Raw genomic sequence first — 15747 nt, forward strand, 5'->3', positions numbered from 1 at the left:
TCACACACCCCACATCAATTGGTATTCCCACAGTTAAGGCATCAGACTCCCTTTTAAAATTATGCTACCACCAAAATCTTCCCCTTCCCCCAAATCACACCCACTCCCAGACTGATCAAATGGTTTAGGAGAAACAAGGAACTGAGGATGCTGGTTTCCAAACCAAAATGCTGGAGTAAGTCAGCAGGTCAGGCAGCATCTGTGGGAAATGTGGATGGGTTACGTTTTGGGTTCGGACCCTTCTTCAGACTGATTGTGGGGGAGGGGGGCTTTCTTTGCCCCCCCCCCACCATCCCCCCACCACTCACCACGATCAGTCTGAAGAAGGGTCCTGACCCGAAACATCTATGTGCCTCAGAAATGCTGCCTCACCTACTGAGTCACTCCAGCACTGTGTGTCTTTTTTTGATCGTATGGTACGGAAGAGGTATTTTTGTGATAGGATTGACAAGTTATCTGGTAAACTCGCACCCAGAGGCTTGAACTACAGGTCTGGCGGCAATAGTTTGAATCCCACCACAAGAGCTGCTGAATTTAACTACAAATGATTCAACCTGATAACAAAAGCCCCTGCAATGGAAGCTACAAAGTTGTAGTGAAAATCAATCAGGTGGCTTCAGGAACCTTACCCGGACTGGCCCGAATTTAACCTAGACCCGCCCTTTGTGCATGATCTTAAACATGGAACGTGGGAGTGTGAATGGCCTGGAGAGGGAAGAGGTAGCGCAGGAACAATCAATAGTTCTTTATTGTCACGTATGCACTGCACAGATATTCTTGCACCTGGCACCATATTTTGGTGCCATTTGCAAATGCAAAAAGTAGCCCCACTGACTATTCATTCTCATACTTAAGGCGATGTCTCCTGGGTTCCTGTGGTGGCTGAATTCACACCGGGTCATAAGGTCATAAGTAATAGGAGCAGAATTACACCATTCGGCCCATCAAGTCTACTCCTTGGAGAATAAAGTAATAACTCGCTTCTCAGGGGATGGGAGGGGAGGGGGGGAAATGCGATCTCAGTGTCTTACTGGCTTCTAGGTAAGCTCGCAGTGAGATTCTGGTTTGTCAATACTGCATGTTTTAATGGAAATACTTCTCAGCTTTGCTCTAAAGCCAGCAGCTTCATGGGACTGCTCAAATACTGCAACACAAATAAAAAGCATACTCGCACGGAACACTGGATCACTGCAAGGCTAACCTTTGATTTTACACTGTGCTGGGTCGAACTCTCAACCAATTTCGGCAAGTCATGCCAAACACTCATTTGGTTCTTGGCAAGCGTTCCAACGCTGAGATAATACATGATAACCGGTGAAACAATTGACCCACCGGGCAACATGATCCGACACACATCACATCGAGGAGGGGTGGCAGGCGGGTTGTTCCGGCTCCAGGAAGGTAACAACGTGGAGAGAAACTGATCTGTGATGGAGTCATAATGTCAGGAGGGGTGTGATTGCAATCCGCACCTACTTCCCACCAGAGGTTTCAGAGTGGGACAGATAAGGAGGGAATGGACTGGGTGCATTGGACTTCAAGAATAACAATTCAATAATGGAGCGGTGGGGTGGGAGGGTTGGACATGAGAAATAAAGGCAATGCTATCTGTTCAGCACATGTCGTGGGCCGAAGGGCTTGTTTCTGTGCTGTTATATGTTGTGTTAATCTAGGAAAGCAACTTACACACAAATGGACAAAAGATACAAAGTGCTGTAGCTCAGCTGGTCAGGCAGCATCTCTGGAGAAGATGGACAGGTGAGGTTTCTGGTCGGGACCCTTCGTCAGACTAACTGGATAGGAAGGTCAAAAACGCAATGGGCCAAATGTCCTGTATGCCAACGCGGTCGAAGGGCCTCAGAAGGAGAGATTAATGAGTGAGATTGGACAAGATACATTTGGTTGTTGGCAACTCCGAGACATCCTTCCTACCAAGCCCAGGACTTTGTTCTACATTCTTTATTGCGAGGGTTATCTGGTTTGGTACTTGAGAAGCCACACACTGGAAAGATCTGCACTAGTGCAGCTGTTCAATGGATAAATCTTAAATAAAAACACTAAGCTGCAAGCACCAATCATTTACTGGGTCAGTGCAGGTCGAGAATAGAGTCATGTTGAGGTGTACAAAATACTGCAAGGTCTTGATAGAGTGGGCCACTCAACAAAAGAGGTATTGCGTTCTGCAAGTTGGCAGAAAGAATCTGGGGAGACTTTCTTTCCTCATCTCCTTTCTAAAAGTACAGGACATCCCTTTAGAAAAGGGGACGAGGAAGAATTTCTTTAGCCGGAGGGTGGTGAATCTGGAATTCATTGCCACAGACAGCGGTGGAGGTCAAGTCATTGGGTATTTTTAAAGTGGAGGTTCTTGTTTAATGAGGGTGTCAAAGGTTGCAGGGAGAAGAATGGGGTTGAGAAGGAAAAATAGATAAGTCATGATTAAATGGCAGAGTTGACTCGATCGGCCGAATGGGTTAATTCTGCTCCTATGACTTATGGACATTCTCCCACAAAGTTTAGTATGTATTTAAGAGCAGGTCAAAGGCCAAGAATCCAGTGGTCAGTAACCACTCCCCAATGCCTGATCACTAACTCCAAGGATCAGGTCAGGTGTGTTGCCGTGCAAGGTTTGAACGTCGCCAGTTCAGGGGGCAGCACAGTGGCGCACCAGTGCTATCTGTGTGGAGTTTACACGTTCTCCCTTTGACTACGTGGGTTTTCTCCGGCTTCCTCCTACATCCCAAGGCATATGGGTCAGTGGCCTCTGTAAATTCCCCCAGCGCGTAGGGCGTGGATGCAAAAGTGGGATAACATAGAACTAGTGTGAATGAGTTGGTATGGGCTTGGTGGGCCGTAAGGCCCGTTTCCATGCTGTATCAGCATCTCCAAATGAAGGTGAGGTCTTAATTTTGCACCTCAAGATTAGTGAGCCTATCAAATGCAAAGACTGTCCTACCTGCGCCCAGCTGCGGGCAGTCTTCAGCTACCTGCACAATTCCAACCAGAGTTGGTAGGACTGACAGATAATGAGGAACGGGGGGGGGGGGGGGGGGGAATAAATAGCACAGCATCACACACAAGATTGAAATCAACAATTCACAGCTCAAACCCAGCCTTGCTGGTTTCTTGCACAGACACGGCAAGCATAAAAGATGGATGTTTCATGTGGGGAAGCAGTTAAAGGGAGAGGCCCCGTGCGGTTTTCGCACTTGCCTGCGCTCTCTGAATCACAGCTTGACACTTCTCCCTCTTGGACAGCCTGTTGTTCTCAAAGATGCCCTCATTTCTGGGGTGACCGTGAGACCCATCAGGAAACATCAGCAGCCCTGGGAGAAAGAACAACACCCGAATTAAGTCCAGTGACACACAGCTACAAGGATTAAGGTATAACAATGGGGAAAGAAGGACACAAAGTGCTGGAGTAACTCAGGGTCAGGCAGCATCTCTGGAGTGAAGGAATGGGTGACGTTTCGGGACTGAAAGAATGGGTGACATTTCAGTCTGAAGAAGGGACTCAACCTGAAATGTCACCTACCCATGTTCTCCATGGATGCTGCCTGTCCCGCTGAGTTACCTTGTGACTATTTATACTAAATCAGTATCTGCAGTTCCTTGTTTCTATATTATTCTCATTTACTTATTTTCATGTTAGTAAGCCAAACCTCTACCCTCAATGTTATTTCTTTCATCACGAGCTTTGCTAGAGATTAAATAAATTAACTTGCATCATTATTCTAAACTCCATCAGTTCATTCTCTTTCTGGTTCTCAAGGACCCAAGGTGATAAGAACTTAAGAAATTAGCCCTTCAAGCTTGCCCCACCAATCAGTACAATCCTGTCTGCCCTGGCATGTTCTCCTTTGTCTCAATGTGTTTCCTGGTGACCCCTTCAAACCAAACACATTGAGACATAGCCCAACCAACATGAAGTCTCACTCCTTCCAAATCCATTTCTAGCTGAGCTTTGAGGGTGGGTTGAATATTTTTCTTTTGCACAACTTCTATTAAACCTAAATTTAAGGCAAGGAACTGCAGATGCTGATTTACAACAAAAAAAGGCAACAAGTGCCTGTAACTGAGCGGGTCAGGCAGCATCTCTGGAGAACATGGATATGTGACGCTTTAGGTCACGGCCCTTCTTCAAACTTCCAGAAATTTCACCTATCCATGTTCTCCAGGGATGCTGCCTGATCCATTGAGTTACTCCAACTATCAAACCAAGTTTATTACCTCCCATTCTTCTCCCCCAAGGTCAAAAGACAACACTACCATTTTTGAAGAAAGTTTAATTGTTAAATCACAATATACCACAAAAATTAACAAAAAATAAGCTCAAATGGCAACAGGCAGAATTGGATGGGTTTGTGTCAGCACCAAGTCAGAAGCCAGTTTGGGCTGGGAGATCATATTCTTCGACAGGTTTAGACAAGTGAGGCTAGTTTGACTCCCAGTGAATTTTTTTTTAATGTACCCAGGATCCTGCGGGTAGATCACTCCTTACCATATCCTTCCACGCGTCCATTTTTGAACTCTCCTTCAAACTTCATCCCGTCGCATCGAGTGAAGACTCCGACTCCTTGAAACTTCCCCTGGACAAACTCCCCCTCGTACCTGAAGGCAGATGGAGGCCATAACAGTTGTGGTGTGCAAGGTGGAGGAAAGCAGTTGGACGGTCAAAAGGAAGACACAAAATGCTGGAGCAACTCAGCGGGTCAGGCAGCACCTCTGGGGGAGAAGGAATGGGTGAGACGTTTGAGTCTGAAGAGTCTCGACCCGAAATATCACCCATTCCCTCTCTCCAGAGATGCTGCCTGACCCACTGAGTTGCTCCAGTATTTTGCGTCTACCTTCGAATAAAACCAGCATCTGCAGTTCTTTCCTACATAGTTGGACGGTCAGGTCAGCTTTGCTTCAATTAACCATTGTCCCCTCATCTGTTTCCCTCCCACCAACCATCATCCAATCCATAGAGATTACCGTACAGAAGGACAATTTTTTGGGTGGAGATTGACAGATACTGGATTAATTTAGTTTAGTGTAGAAATACTGCGCAGAAATAGGCCCTTCGGCCAACCGAGCACACCGACCAGTGATACCCGCACATTAACACTATCATACCTGCATACACTAGGAACAATTTACACACACCACGCCTTTAACCCACAAACCTGTGTGTCTTTGGAGTGTGGGAGGAAACGGAAGATCTCGGAGAAAACCCACGCGGTCAAGGGGAGAATGTATAAACTTCATACAAACAGCACCCGTAGTCAGGATCGAACCTGGGTCTCCAGCAATGCAAGCGCTGTAAGGCAGCAATGCTCCCGCTGCACCACCGTGCTGCCCATGAGTAAGGGTGTCAAAGGTTAAGGGAAGAAGCCAGGAGAAAGGGCTTGAAAGGGAATGTTAGATCAGCCATCAATCAAAGGTGGAGTAGACTTGATGGGCCGAATGGTATTATTCTGTCCCTATGACTTATGAAAACCCATTTAACGTAAAAGGTCCAAGCTGCTGTTTATACTCCAACAATAGTCGCGTCATCGGATGGCACACGCACGCACATGCAGACATTGACACATTGCTATGAGGGAACTTGTGGTATTTATGTTAGTTCCTGTGTCTATTGATGTACATCAGCAACCAAGCTTCTGAAACTACTACATTGGTTTTGAAAAGGCATTATAAAAGGCAAGACACTCCTTTTGTTTCTGTTAGAGGGCAGCAAGCTGAATGCTTTGCACAAGTGGAGGATGTTGTCAGGATTCAAGTGCCGGAGCTATATGGAGAGGTTGGGAAAGCTTGGACATTATTCATTGAAGTGCATGAGGCTAAGGGGTGATCTTGAAACGGTGTATAAAACCATGAGTAGAATAGATAAGGTGAACGCACAGAGTCTTTCACCCAGGGGAATCAAGAACCAGAGGACATAGGTTTGTGAGAGGGTAAAGATTTAATAGGAAGCTGAGGGGCAATTTTTTCAACTCAGAGGGTGGTGGGTATATGAAACGAGCTGCCAGAGGAGCTCGCTACAACAACAACAACATTTTAAAACAGGTACATGATAGGAAAGGTTTATGGGCCTGTCCCACGAGCATGCGATTGCATGCGGCAAGCGGGATCTAACTTGGTCGCTTGAGCCGTACGGCCTCGCGAGGCCGGTCCCACTTCGATCACCGGAGCCGTATGGAGTTGTGCGGAGCTGGTCTCCACATCGCGTGGGGCTCCGAAAAACTGACACAGTTCAAAAATTCCGCGCGGCAATGGCCTGTCGGCCCGCAGCCGCATTGAGGCCGTACGCACCGCCTCGACGGGCGTACGCACCGTCTCGACGCCGTACGCAGCGTCTTGACGGCGTACGCCTAGCGCAAACTTCCCGCAGACTTTGCTCGAACTTCACATCAACCCGTACGGGGATCACTCGACCTCCGCGCGGCCCCCGCTTCCGGTTTGGTCGCGCTTGCCGCATGCAGTCGCATGCTCGTGGGACAGGCCCTTAAGCGTTCAGTTTGGTGTCATGTGTACTGAGGTGCAGTGTTGTTTTGTTTCTACCAGAGGTCAGCAATCAAGTGCGCGAGGGAGCAGGATTGGCAGTAAGTGGACTTACCTCGAGCCGTCCGAGAAGGCCAGTGTCCCGCGGCCACTGAACAGGCCATTTTCAAACTGACCCACGTAGCTGCTGCCATCCGCAAACCTCAGCTGTCCGATCCCCTGTCGTCGACCTGGAGCAGCGGAGAAAAAAATAAAAATCACAGCGAGGATGATTTCACAGTAAGTATGCCAGGCCGTGAATCACTGTGCGGGACATCTGTAACAACATAGGAACTTCCTGCACAGCGGCGCAACTAGTAGAGTCAATGTCTCACAGCGCCAGAGACCCAGGTTCGATCCTGACCTCAGCTGCTGTCTGCGTGCAGTTCTCCCTGCAACTGCGTGGTTATCCTCCCACACGCCAAAGGCATGCGGAGTTTGCACGTTCTCCCTGTGCTCATGTTTCATAAGATAACAAGACATAGGAGCAGAATTAGGCCATTTGGCCCGTCAAGTCTGCTCCGCCATTCGATCATGGTTGATTTATTTTTCCCTCTCAACCCCCTTCTCCTGCCTTCTCCCCACAACCATTGGCACCCTTACTAATCAAGGTTTCCTCCTACATCCCAAAGATATGCAGCTTTGGAGGTGAACTGCCCTCTGTAAATTACCCATAGTGTGTAGGGAGTTGATGACAAAGTGAGATATCATAGAACTGGTGTGAACGGGTGATCAGTATGAACTCGATGGGCCGAAGGGCCTTTTCCATGCTGTATCTCTAAACTAAATTAAGTTGAGAAGGTGGAGATAATAAAACAATTGGGTTAGTGTCAGATTGGTGTGGGTGGGTGGTGAATGGATGTGTGGGGTGGATAGATAATGTGCGGAGATCACTGGTCGGCGTGGACTCGGTGGGCCAATGGGCCTGTTTCCGCGCTGTATCTCTAGACGAAACGAAACTTTAAAGAATGGTTAGTGGTCAGGGGGCTTGGTAGGCCTGTTTCTGCACTGTATCTCTGTGCCTCCATGCTTGCTGAGAGTCTAATATTCATGTGGGTGCTGCACTTGGAGAGCGAGTCTAGATTTTGTGCTCATCCGTCTGGAATGGGACTTTGTGTTCTGAATCAGCAGGGAGAGTGTAACTGCTGAGTCACCGACGGGATGCGATAGGAACCGGAACTGGAACTCGAGAGTGCAAAGTACAATAGATGTTATGTAATACTAGTTGATGCAATAACTGGCATGCCTGAGTGGGCAAACTTTTGAATAGCCTTGTCGAAGAACTATTGATTACTGGAACAGGGAGAGATGACAACATTTAAAAGACATTTTGGCAGCTACATGGATAGGAAAGGTTTAGAAGGATATGGTCCAAACGCAGGCAGGTGAGACTAGTGTAGAATGGGCATCATGGTCGGCATTGGCAAGTTGGGCCGAAGGGCCTGTTTCCATGCTGTATGACTCTCAGACTGAGATGATGGGATCCCATTTTCTCATCCACTCCCTGCACACGAGAGATAATTTACAGAGGGAAAATCAATCTACAAAGCCACACACCTTTGAGATGTGGGAGGAAACAGGAGTTCCCAAAGGAAATCCACATGGTCACAGGGAGAATGTGCAAACTTCACGAATATAGCTGCCAAGATCAGATCAAACCTGGGTATCTGGCACTTATGAATTGTCCTTAGACTTTAGAGATACAGTGCGGAAACAGGCCCCACATCTACACTAACACTATCCTAAACAATAGGGTCAATATGTAACCAAAGCCGATTAATCTACAAACTTGTACGTCTTCGGAGCGTGTGAGGAAACTAGAGCAACCCGAGAAAATCCAGGTGGTCGCAAGGAGAACGTACAAACTCCACACAGACAGCACATGTAGTCAGGATCAAACTGGCTCACCGGCGCTGTGAGGCAGCAACTTTACTGCTGCGCCACCCTAGTGTTAGGATAGAATTAGTGTACCTGGTGATCAGCGTGGGCTCGGTGGGGCGAAATGCCCGTTTCCACACTGTATCTCTAAATTGACCAGGTAGTTCAATTGAATGAGACAAGCCACCTGAGACACCCTTTGTGGGCCACAGAGGAACAAAGTGTAGAGAGAATGACTTACCTTCCTTCCACTCGCCATGATACTCCTCACCGCTGGAATAGGTGAAGCTTCCTTTAATCAGCGTCATGCTCCAATCTAAATGAAAGCACACCACAGTTGTTCCAGTGAGTAGCTGAGCCCAAGTTTTGCATTTGATCTGGGAGCTTAAAACCCAGTGGTATAAACATTGATTTATCTAATTTTAGGTAACTTCTATAAACACTCTTCGAAAAAACACCCCTTGCTCTCACTCCCCTTCCTCCACAAAAAGTCAGTTAACAGTTTCATAGTTCCACACCGTCCCTAGCCAACAATTGGCCTGTCTGGGAACCTCCCTACCTGAAGTGTGTAAGAAGGAATTGCAGGTGCTGATTTAAACCAAAAGCTGTAGTAACCCAGCGGGACAGGCAGCCTCTCTGGAGCTTCGGAGAGAGGAGACCTTCATCAAAGTAGACATACCTTGAGGAGATTTTGCAGTGAAGCAGACAAAATCTGTAAGAAGGAACTGCAGATGCTGATTTTTTCAGAGGGAGAACTTCTTCAAAGTAGACATACCTTGAGATTTCCACAGTCCTTTAAGGATAGGCAGAGGTTCGCTTGCACCTCCTCCAACCTCATCTACTGTATCCGTTCTTCAAGATGTGACCTCTTATACATCAGCAAGACCAAACACAGACTGGACAATTGCTTCGCGGAACACCTTTGCTCAGCCCGCGTGAACCAACCTGATCTCCCGGTTGCTGAACACTTTAATTCTCTTTCCCATTCCTGCACAGTCCTTTCTGTCTCCTCTTGTCAGAGTAAGGCTGAACACAAATTGGAGGAACAGCATCTCATATTTCACTTGGGCAGCTTACAGCCCAGTGGTATGAATATTGAAGGTACACAAAAATGCTGGAGAAACTCAGCGGGTGCAGCAGCATCTATGGAGCGAAGGAGATAGGCAACGTTTCGGGCCGAAACCCTTCTTCAGACTGATGGGGGGTGGGGGGCAGAAGGAAGGAAAAAGGGAGGAGGAGGAGCCCGAGGGCGGGGGGGATGGGAGGAGACAGCTCGAGGGTTAAGGAAGGGGAGGAGACAGCAAGGGCTAGCAAAACTGGGAGAATTCAACGTTCATGCCATCCGGACGCAAGCAACCCAGGCGGAATATGAGGTGCTGTTCCTCCAATTTCCGGTGTTGCTCACTCTGGCAATGGAGGAGACCCAGGACATGAATATTGATTTCTCTCACTGCAGGTGAGAGCCCCAGCATTCCTTCTCTCACTATCCCTCCCCCACCCAATTCGCACCAGCTTCTCATTTTAACCCTACAAACAGCTAACAATGGCCTGTTTCCTTTATCATCTTTACTTTTTTGCATATATTTCATTCATTGTTCTTTATCTCTCCACATCACCATCTATATCTCGTTTCCCTTATCCCTAAACAGTCTGAAGAAGGGTCTCGACCCGAAATGTCACCCATTCCTTCTCTCCAGAGATGCAGCCTGTCCCGCTGAGCTACTCATGCTTTTTGTGTCTATCTTCCCAATCTAAAATCATTTGTTGCCGGTACGAATTGTCCTGGCCTTTTCGTGCTTCCAGTTCACCCCCCACTCCCCCCTACAATCGGTCTGAAGAAGGAAACCAACCCGAAACATCGCCTATCCATGTTCACCAGAGATGCTGCCTAACCCGCTGAGTTCCTCCAGCACTTTGTGTCTATCTGTGGCATTAATCAGCATCTGCAGTTCCTTGTTGGAGTGGATGTTTCCACTAGTGGGAGAATCTAGGACCAGAGGTCAGAATTAAAGGACTTTCTTTTAGGAAGACGAGGAAGAATTTCTTTAGTCAAGAGGGTGATGAATCTGTAAAATTCATTACCACAGATGGCTGTGTAGGCCAAGTCTAGGAATATTTTTAAGGCAGAGACTGACAGATTCTTGATTAGTACGGGTGTCAGGGGTTATCGGGAGAAGGCAGGGGAATGGGGTTACGAGGGAAAGATAGATCAGCCATGGTTGAATGGCGGAGTTGACTTGATGGGCCGAATGGCCTAATTCTGTTCCTATCACTTATGAACTTATTACACTTTCACATTCGATCATTGGTTACTTTTGCCCCGGTGGAATCATTGGAGTTTATAATTCAAGACACTATTGAGCTTACACCAAGATAAGAATCGTTCAGTGATATTGGTGCCACATTATTGCAGATCAGTATGTTTTGCTTTATTATTATCATGTGTACCAAGGTACGGTCAAGAGCTTTGTTTTGCATGCTGACCAAACAGATCTGATATACTATATATAAATACAATCGTCAAACTCAAGTTCAATAGATAGACCTGCTGAGTTACTCCAGCTCTTTGTGTCCTTTCACCACACCTGGTTTGTTGAGTTCCAGGTTTCTTTTTAACACAAGCCTACATTCTCAAAGTATCACTGTGGGGTTCCATATAAACTCTTGATTACAACCTGACCAGGATAGGTTACATACAGAAAATTGGCAATATGAATAGTCAGCTGCGCAAAGCAGAACTTTAGACTTTAGAGATACAGAATGGAAACAGGCCCTTCGGCCAACTGAGTCCGCAGTGACCAGTGTTCACTCTGTATGTACACCAGGATTATCCTACACACTAGGGACAAGTTTTACAATTTTACCGAAGCCAATTAACTTACAAACCTCTACGTCTTTGGAGTGTGGGAGGAAACCGGAGAAACAGCAGAAACGCCAGGTGGTCACAGGGAGAATGTACAAAGTCCCTACAGACAGCACCCGCAGTCAGGATCGAACCCTGGACTCTGGCACTGCAAGGCAGCATCTCTACCGCTGAGCCACTGTGCCGCCCCCAAAAGAAAAAGAACCAAAAATATAAAGACACAAACAAGGCCACAGTTAGCGATGGATGTCCCAATGGGATAGGGTAATAAATCTTACAATGGGACAGGGGAGCGATAGTGCGTGGTTTAAATAAAGAATTTAGATCTGTTCAAGAACTTCACTGGGCATTATTGAATATTACAGAATTTGGGAGATAAAATGAAATGAACTAATGCAGTTCCATCAATTAGTCACTCGAGGGAGCTTTTATCTGCAACACTGAGTAAAAGGCGCTCAGAAACAATTGCTCATGGTGCACCTTATGTCCCTGGGACAAAATGCCACACCCTTACCACAGCAAATGCCCTGAAACATCAAAGAAAATAGTCTAATTTAGTTCCAAGATAGCGCACAGAAATTGGCCCTTCAGCCCACCAAGTCCGTGCTAACCAGCAATCTCCATACTCCTGCTCTATCCTACACACTAGGGGCAATTAACAGAAACAAATTAACCTACAAACCTACACGCCATTGGAATGTGGGAGGAAATCAGACCATCTGGAGAAAACCCATGCAGTCACAGCAAGACCACACAGACAGCACTTGTAGTCAGGATTGAACCCGGGTCTCTGCTGCTGTGAGGTAGCAACTCTACTGCAGCGCGACTGTGCCGCCACAGAGTTAGCAGTCAAAACACATCGTAAGATTTGCGATGATGTTGCCAGGACTCAAGGGCCTGAGCTATAAGAAGAGATTTGGCAGGCTAGGGCTTTATGCTTTGAAGTGTAGGAGGCTGAGGGGGTGATCTAATAGAGGTGTATAAAATCATGAAAGTAATAGTTTGGGTAAATGCACAGTTTTTTTTACCCATGGTAGGGGGATTAAGAACCAGAGAACATGGGTTTAAGGTGAGTGGGAAGAGATTTAATAGGAACCCGAGGGGCAACACGTTCTCTCAAGAGGGTGATGGGTAGATGGAACAAACTACCAGAGGAGGTACAAACAATGAAATGCAGATGCTGGTTTCCAAAAAAAGACAAAGTGCTGGACTAATTCAGCAGGTCAGGTGGCATCCCTGGAGAACATGGATAGGTGACATTTAGCGATGGGACCCTTCTTCAGACTGATTGTTGGGGGTGGGGGGAAGAAAGCTGGAAGAGATGAGGGATAAGACAAAGCATGGCAGGCAATAGGTGTACACAGGCGTTTTGATAGGCAGATGGAATATAGGCAGAATGGGAGGGGAGAGATAAGTACGTCCAGGTGTGGCATCGGGGAGAGAAATAGGGGGCAGGGAAATGGGACTAGTTTAGATGAGGCATCTTGGTCGGCATGGACGAATCGGGTCGAAGGGCCCGTTTCTGTGTTGTATGTCTGAAGGCAGGCAGACACGCCGGTTTAATATCTCATTGTAAAGAATAGCCAAGCAGCAAGGCCCTTTAAAAAAAAGATGCATGCACAAGATTAATAAGCCCATCAGTCTTTTCCCAGCTGGATCTGACAAGGTGAGCACACCATACATGGCCCTTCCCCTCCCCTCCACTGACATTTTAAATGTAGACAATAAAATGTTCAAGATGCAGAAGCGGAGTACCTGGGTTTTATTCCTAGGTGCATACTCACCTTGATGCACTGCTCAGCCTGTGGATGTTCTAAGGAGCCAGCCTTAAATCGAGGAATTCTCAGCTCCCAGGCCCTGCCTGAGTCAGACATGTCCTCTTCCCAGGCAGCGCACCCCGCCTCATAAGCCACGCCTTCATTGGCTCGCCGGCTCCGTTGCCCTTGACAACCGCCTTGGATACCGGGAGGCAGCCGCAGCCGCAGCCCGCCATCTTTGTGAGGGGCAAAGCCAAAAGCATTAACTGAAACATAAATAGAAAGAATGAAAATACAAAATGAAACGATGGAATCAGTCCCCTATCGAGGCAGATTCATATTCTTAAAATCAGGCTTTGCAGGTAAATGTTCAACTTGGGGGTATTTTTAAATGCTCCTCAGATGCCATATATTTATTTATTGCTCATATTCTATGTCGCTCTTCTAGGGAGATGCTAACTGCATTTCGTTGTCTCTGTACTGTACACTGCACAATGACAATAAAGTTTGCATCTGAATCTGAACATTTGTGCGTGGCATCAAACAATCTTCAATGGTTGGTACACAAAATTGCTGGAGGAACTCAGCGGGTGCAGCAGCATCTATGGAGCGAAGGAAATAGGCGACGTTTCGGGCCGAAACCCTTCTTCAGACTGATGGGGGGTGGGGAAAGAAAGAAGGAAAAAGGGGAGGAGGAGGAGCCCGAGGGCGGGCGGATGGGAGGGTGGGAGGAGACAGCTAGAGGGTGAAGGAAGGGGAGGGGACAGCACAGGCTAACCAAATTGGGGGAATTCAATGTTGATGCCATAAGGGCGCAAGGACCCCAGACGGAATATGAGGTGCTGTTCCTCCAATTTCCGCTGTTGCTCACTCTGGCAATGGAGGAGACCCAGGACAGAGAGATCGGATTGGGAATGGGAGGGGGAGTTGAAGTGCTGAGCCACCGGGAGGTCAGGTAGGTTAAGGCGGACTGAGCGGAGGTGTTCGGCGAAACGGTCGCCCAACCTACGCTTGGTCTCACCGATGTAAATTAGCTGACATCTAGAGCAGCGGATGCAGTAGATGAGGTTGGAGGAGATACAGGTGAACCTTTGTCGCACCTGGAACGACTGCTTGGGACCTTGAATGGAGTCGAGGGGGGAGGTGAAGGGACAGGTGTTGCATTTCTTGCGGTTGCAACGGAAAGTGCCCGGGGAGGGGGTGGTGCGGGAGGGAAGGGAAGAATTGACGAGGGAGTTGCGGAGGGAGCGGTCTTTGCGGAAGGCAGACATGGGGGGAGATGGGAAGATGTGGCGAGTGGTGGGGTCACGTTGGAGGTGGCGGAAATGGCGGAGGATTATGTGTTGTATTTGCCGGCTGGTGGGGTGAAAGGTGAGGACCAGAGGGACTCTGCCCTTGTTGCGTGTGCGGGGATGGGGAGAGAGAGCAGTGTTGCGGGGTATGGATGAGACCCTGGTGTGAGCCTCATCTATGGTGGCGGAGGGGAATCCCCGTTCCCTGAAGAACGAGGACATTTCCGATGCCCTGGTATGAAATGTCTCATCCTGGGAACAGATGCGGCGTAGGCGGAGGAATTGGGAGTAGGGGATGGAGTCTTTACAGGGGGCAGGGTGGGAAGACGTGTAGTCCAGATAGCCATGTGAGTCAGTGGGTTTATAATGTATGTCGGTCAGGAGTCTGTCCCCTGCGATGGAGATGGTGAGGTCAAGGAATGGTAGGGAAGTGTCGGAAATCGTCCAGGTGTATTGGAGTGCCGGATGGAAGTTGGTGGTGAAGTGGATGAAGTCAGTCAGTTGTGTGTGGGTGCAGGAGGTGGCACCAAAGCAGTCGTCAATGTAGCGGAGGTAGAGGTCGGGGATGGGGCCCTGGTACGCATCGAACAAGGATTGTTCAACGTACCCGACAAAGAGGCAGGCGTAGCTGGGGCCCATGCGTGTGCCCATAGCTACGCCTTGTGTTTGGAGGAAATGGGAGGAGTCAAATGTAAAGTTATTGAGGGTGAGGACCAACTCCGCTAAGCGGAGGAGAGTGTCAGTGGCTGGGTAAAGGTTGCTCCTCTGGTCGAGGAAGAACCGGAGGGCTTTGAGGCCATCCTGGTGGGGGATGGAGGTGTAGAGTGACCGGACATCCATGGTGAAGATGAGGGGGTGAGGGCCCAGAGAGTGGAATGCGTGGAGGCGGCGGAGAGTGCCGCCTACGCCGCATCTGTTCCCAGGATGAGACATTTCATACCAGGGCATCGGAAATGTCCTCGTTCTTCAGGGAACGGGGATTCCCCTCCGCCACCATAGATGAGGCTCACACCAGGGTCTCATCCATACCCCGCAACACTGCTCTCTCTCCCCATCCCCGCACACGCAACAAGGGCAGAGTCCCTCTGGTCCTCACCTTTCACCCCACCAGCCGGCAAATACAACACATAATCCTCCGCCATTTCCGCCACCTCCAACGTGACCCCACCACTCGCCACATCTTCCCATCTCCCCCCATGTCTGCCTTCCGCAAAGACCGCTCCCTCCGCAACTCCCTCGTCAATTCTTCCCTTCCCTCCCGCACCACCCCCTCCCCGGGCACTTTCCGTTGCAACCGCAAGAAATGCAACACCTGTCCCTTCACCTCCCCCCTCGACTCCATTCAAGGTCCCAAGCAGTCGTTCCAGGTGCGACAAAGGTTCACCTGTATCTCCTCCAACCTCATCTACTGCATCCGCTGCTCTAGATGTCAGCT

The 15747-nt window shown here is 48.5% G+C and overlaps 2 protein-coding genes across 2 annotated transcripts in view; one reads left to right on the top strand and one right to left on the bottom strand.

Moving 5' to 3' along the window:
* The window catches only part of ankrd2 (ankyrin repeat domain 2), a 34086-nt gene extending 31783 nt beyond the window's left edge, over positions 1-2303 (top strand). Inside the window, exon 11 of the transcript XR_004414191.1 lies at positions 1854-2303. The gene's annotated coding sequence lies outside the window, so the exon portion shown is untranslated. The remainder of the gene's footprint in view (positions 1-1853) is intronic.
* morn4 (MORN repeat containing 4) lies at positions 2297-13191 on the bottom strand. The gene is made up of 5 exons (XM_033034138.1): positions 13048-13191; positions 8642-8716; positions 6599-6713; positions 4499-4608; positions 2297-3323 (listed from the first exon to the last, which is right to left on the bottom strand). The coding sequence occupies exons 2-5, from the start codon at positions 8706-8708 to the stop codon at positions 3175-3177; spliced, it is 441 nt and encodes a 146-aa protein (XP_032890029.1). The 5' UTR covers positions 8709-8716; positions 13048-13191; the 3' UTR covers positions 2297-3174.
* Positions 13192-15747: the final 2556 nt, after the last annotated feature.

Source organism: Amblyraja radiata, chromosome 15 (assembly GCF_010909765.2).
Source record: "Amblyraja radiata isolate CabotCenter1 chromosome 15, sAmbRad1.1.pri, whole genome shotgun sequence".
Lineage (NCBI taxonomy): Eukaryota > Metazoa > Chordata > Chondrichthyes > Rajiformes > Rajidae > Amblyraja > Amblyraja radiata.

What these genes read in the sequence shown, in the direction of transcription:
- morn4 (XM_033034138.1), bottom strand. Translation starts at nt 8,708, where the DNA reads ATGACGCTGATTAAAGGAAGCTTCACCTATTCCAGCGGTGAGGAGTAT. An exon ending in TCATGGCGAGTGGAAGGAAG is followed by an intron (nt 6,714 to 8,641) that starts GTAAGTCATTCT and finishes CCGCTGCTCCAG; the next exon opens with GTCGACGACAGGGGATCGGA. An exon ending in GCCTTCTCGGACGGCTCGAG is followed by an intron (nt 4,609 to 6,598) that starts GTAAGTCCACTT and finishes ATCTGCCTTCAG; the next exon opens with GTACGAGGGGGAGTTTGTCC.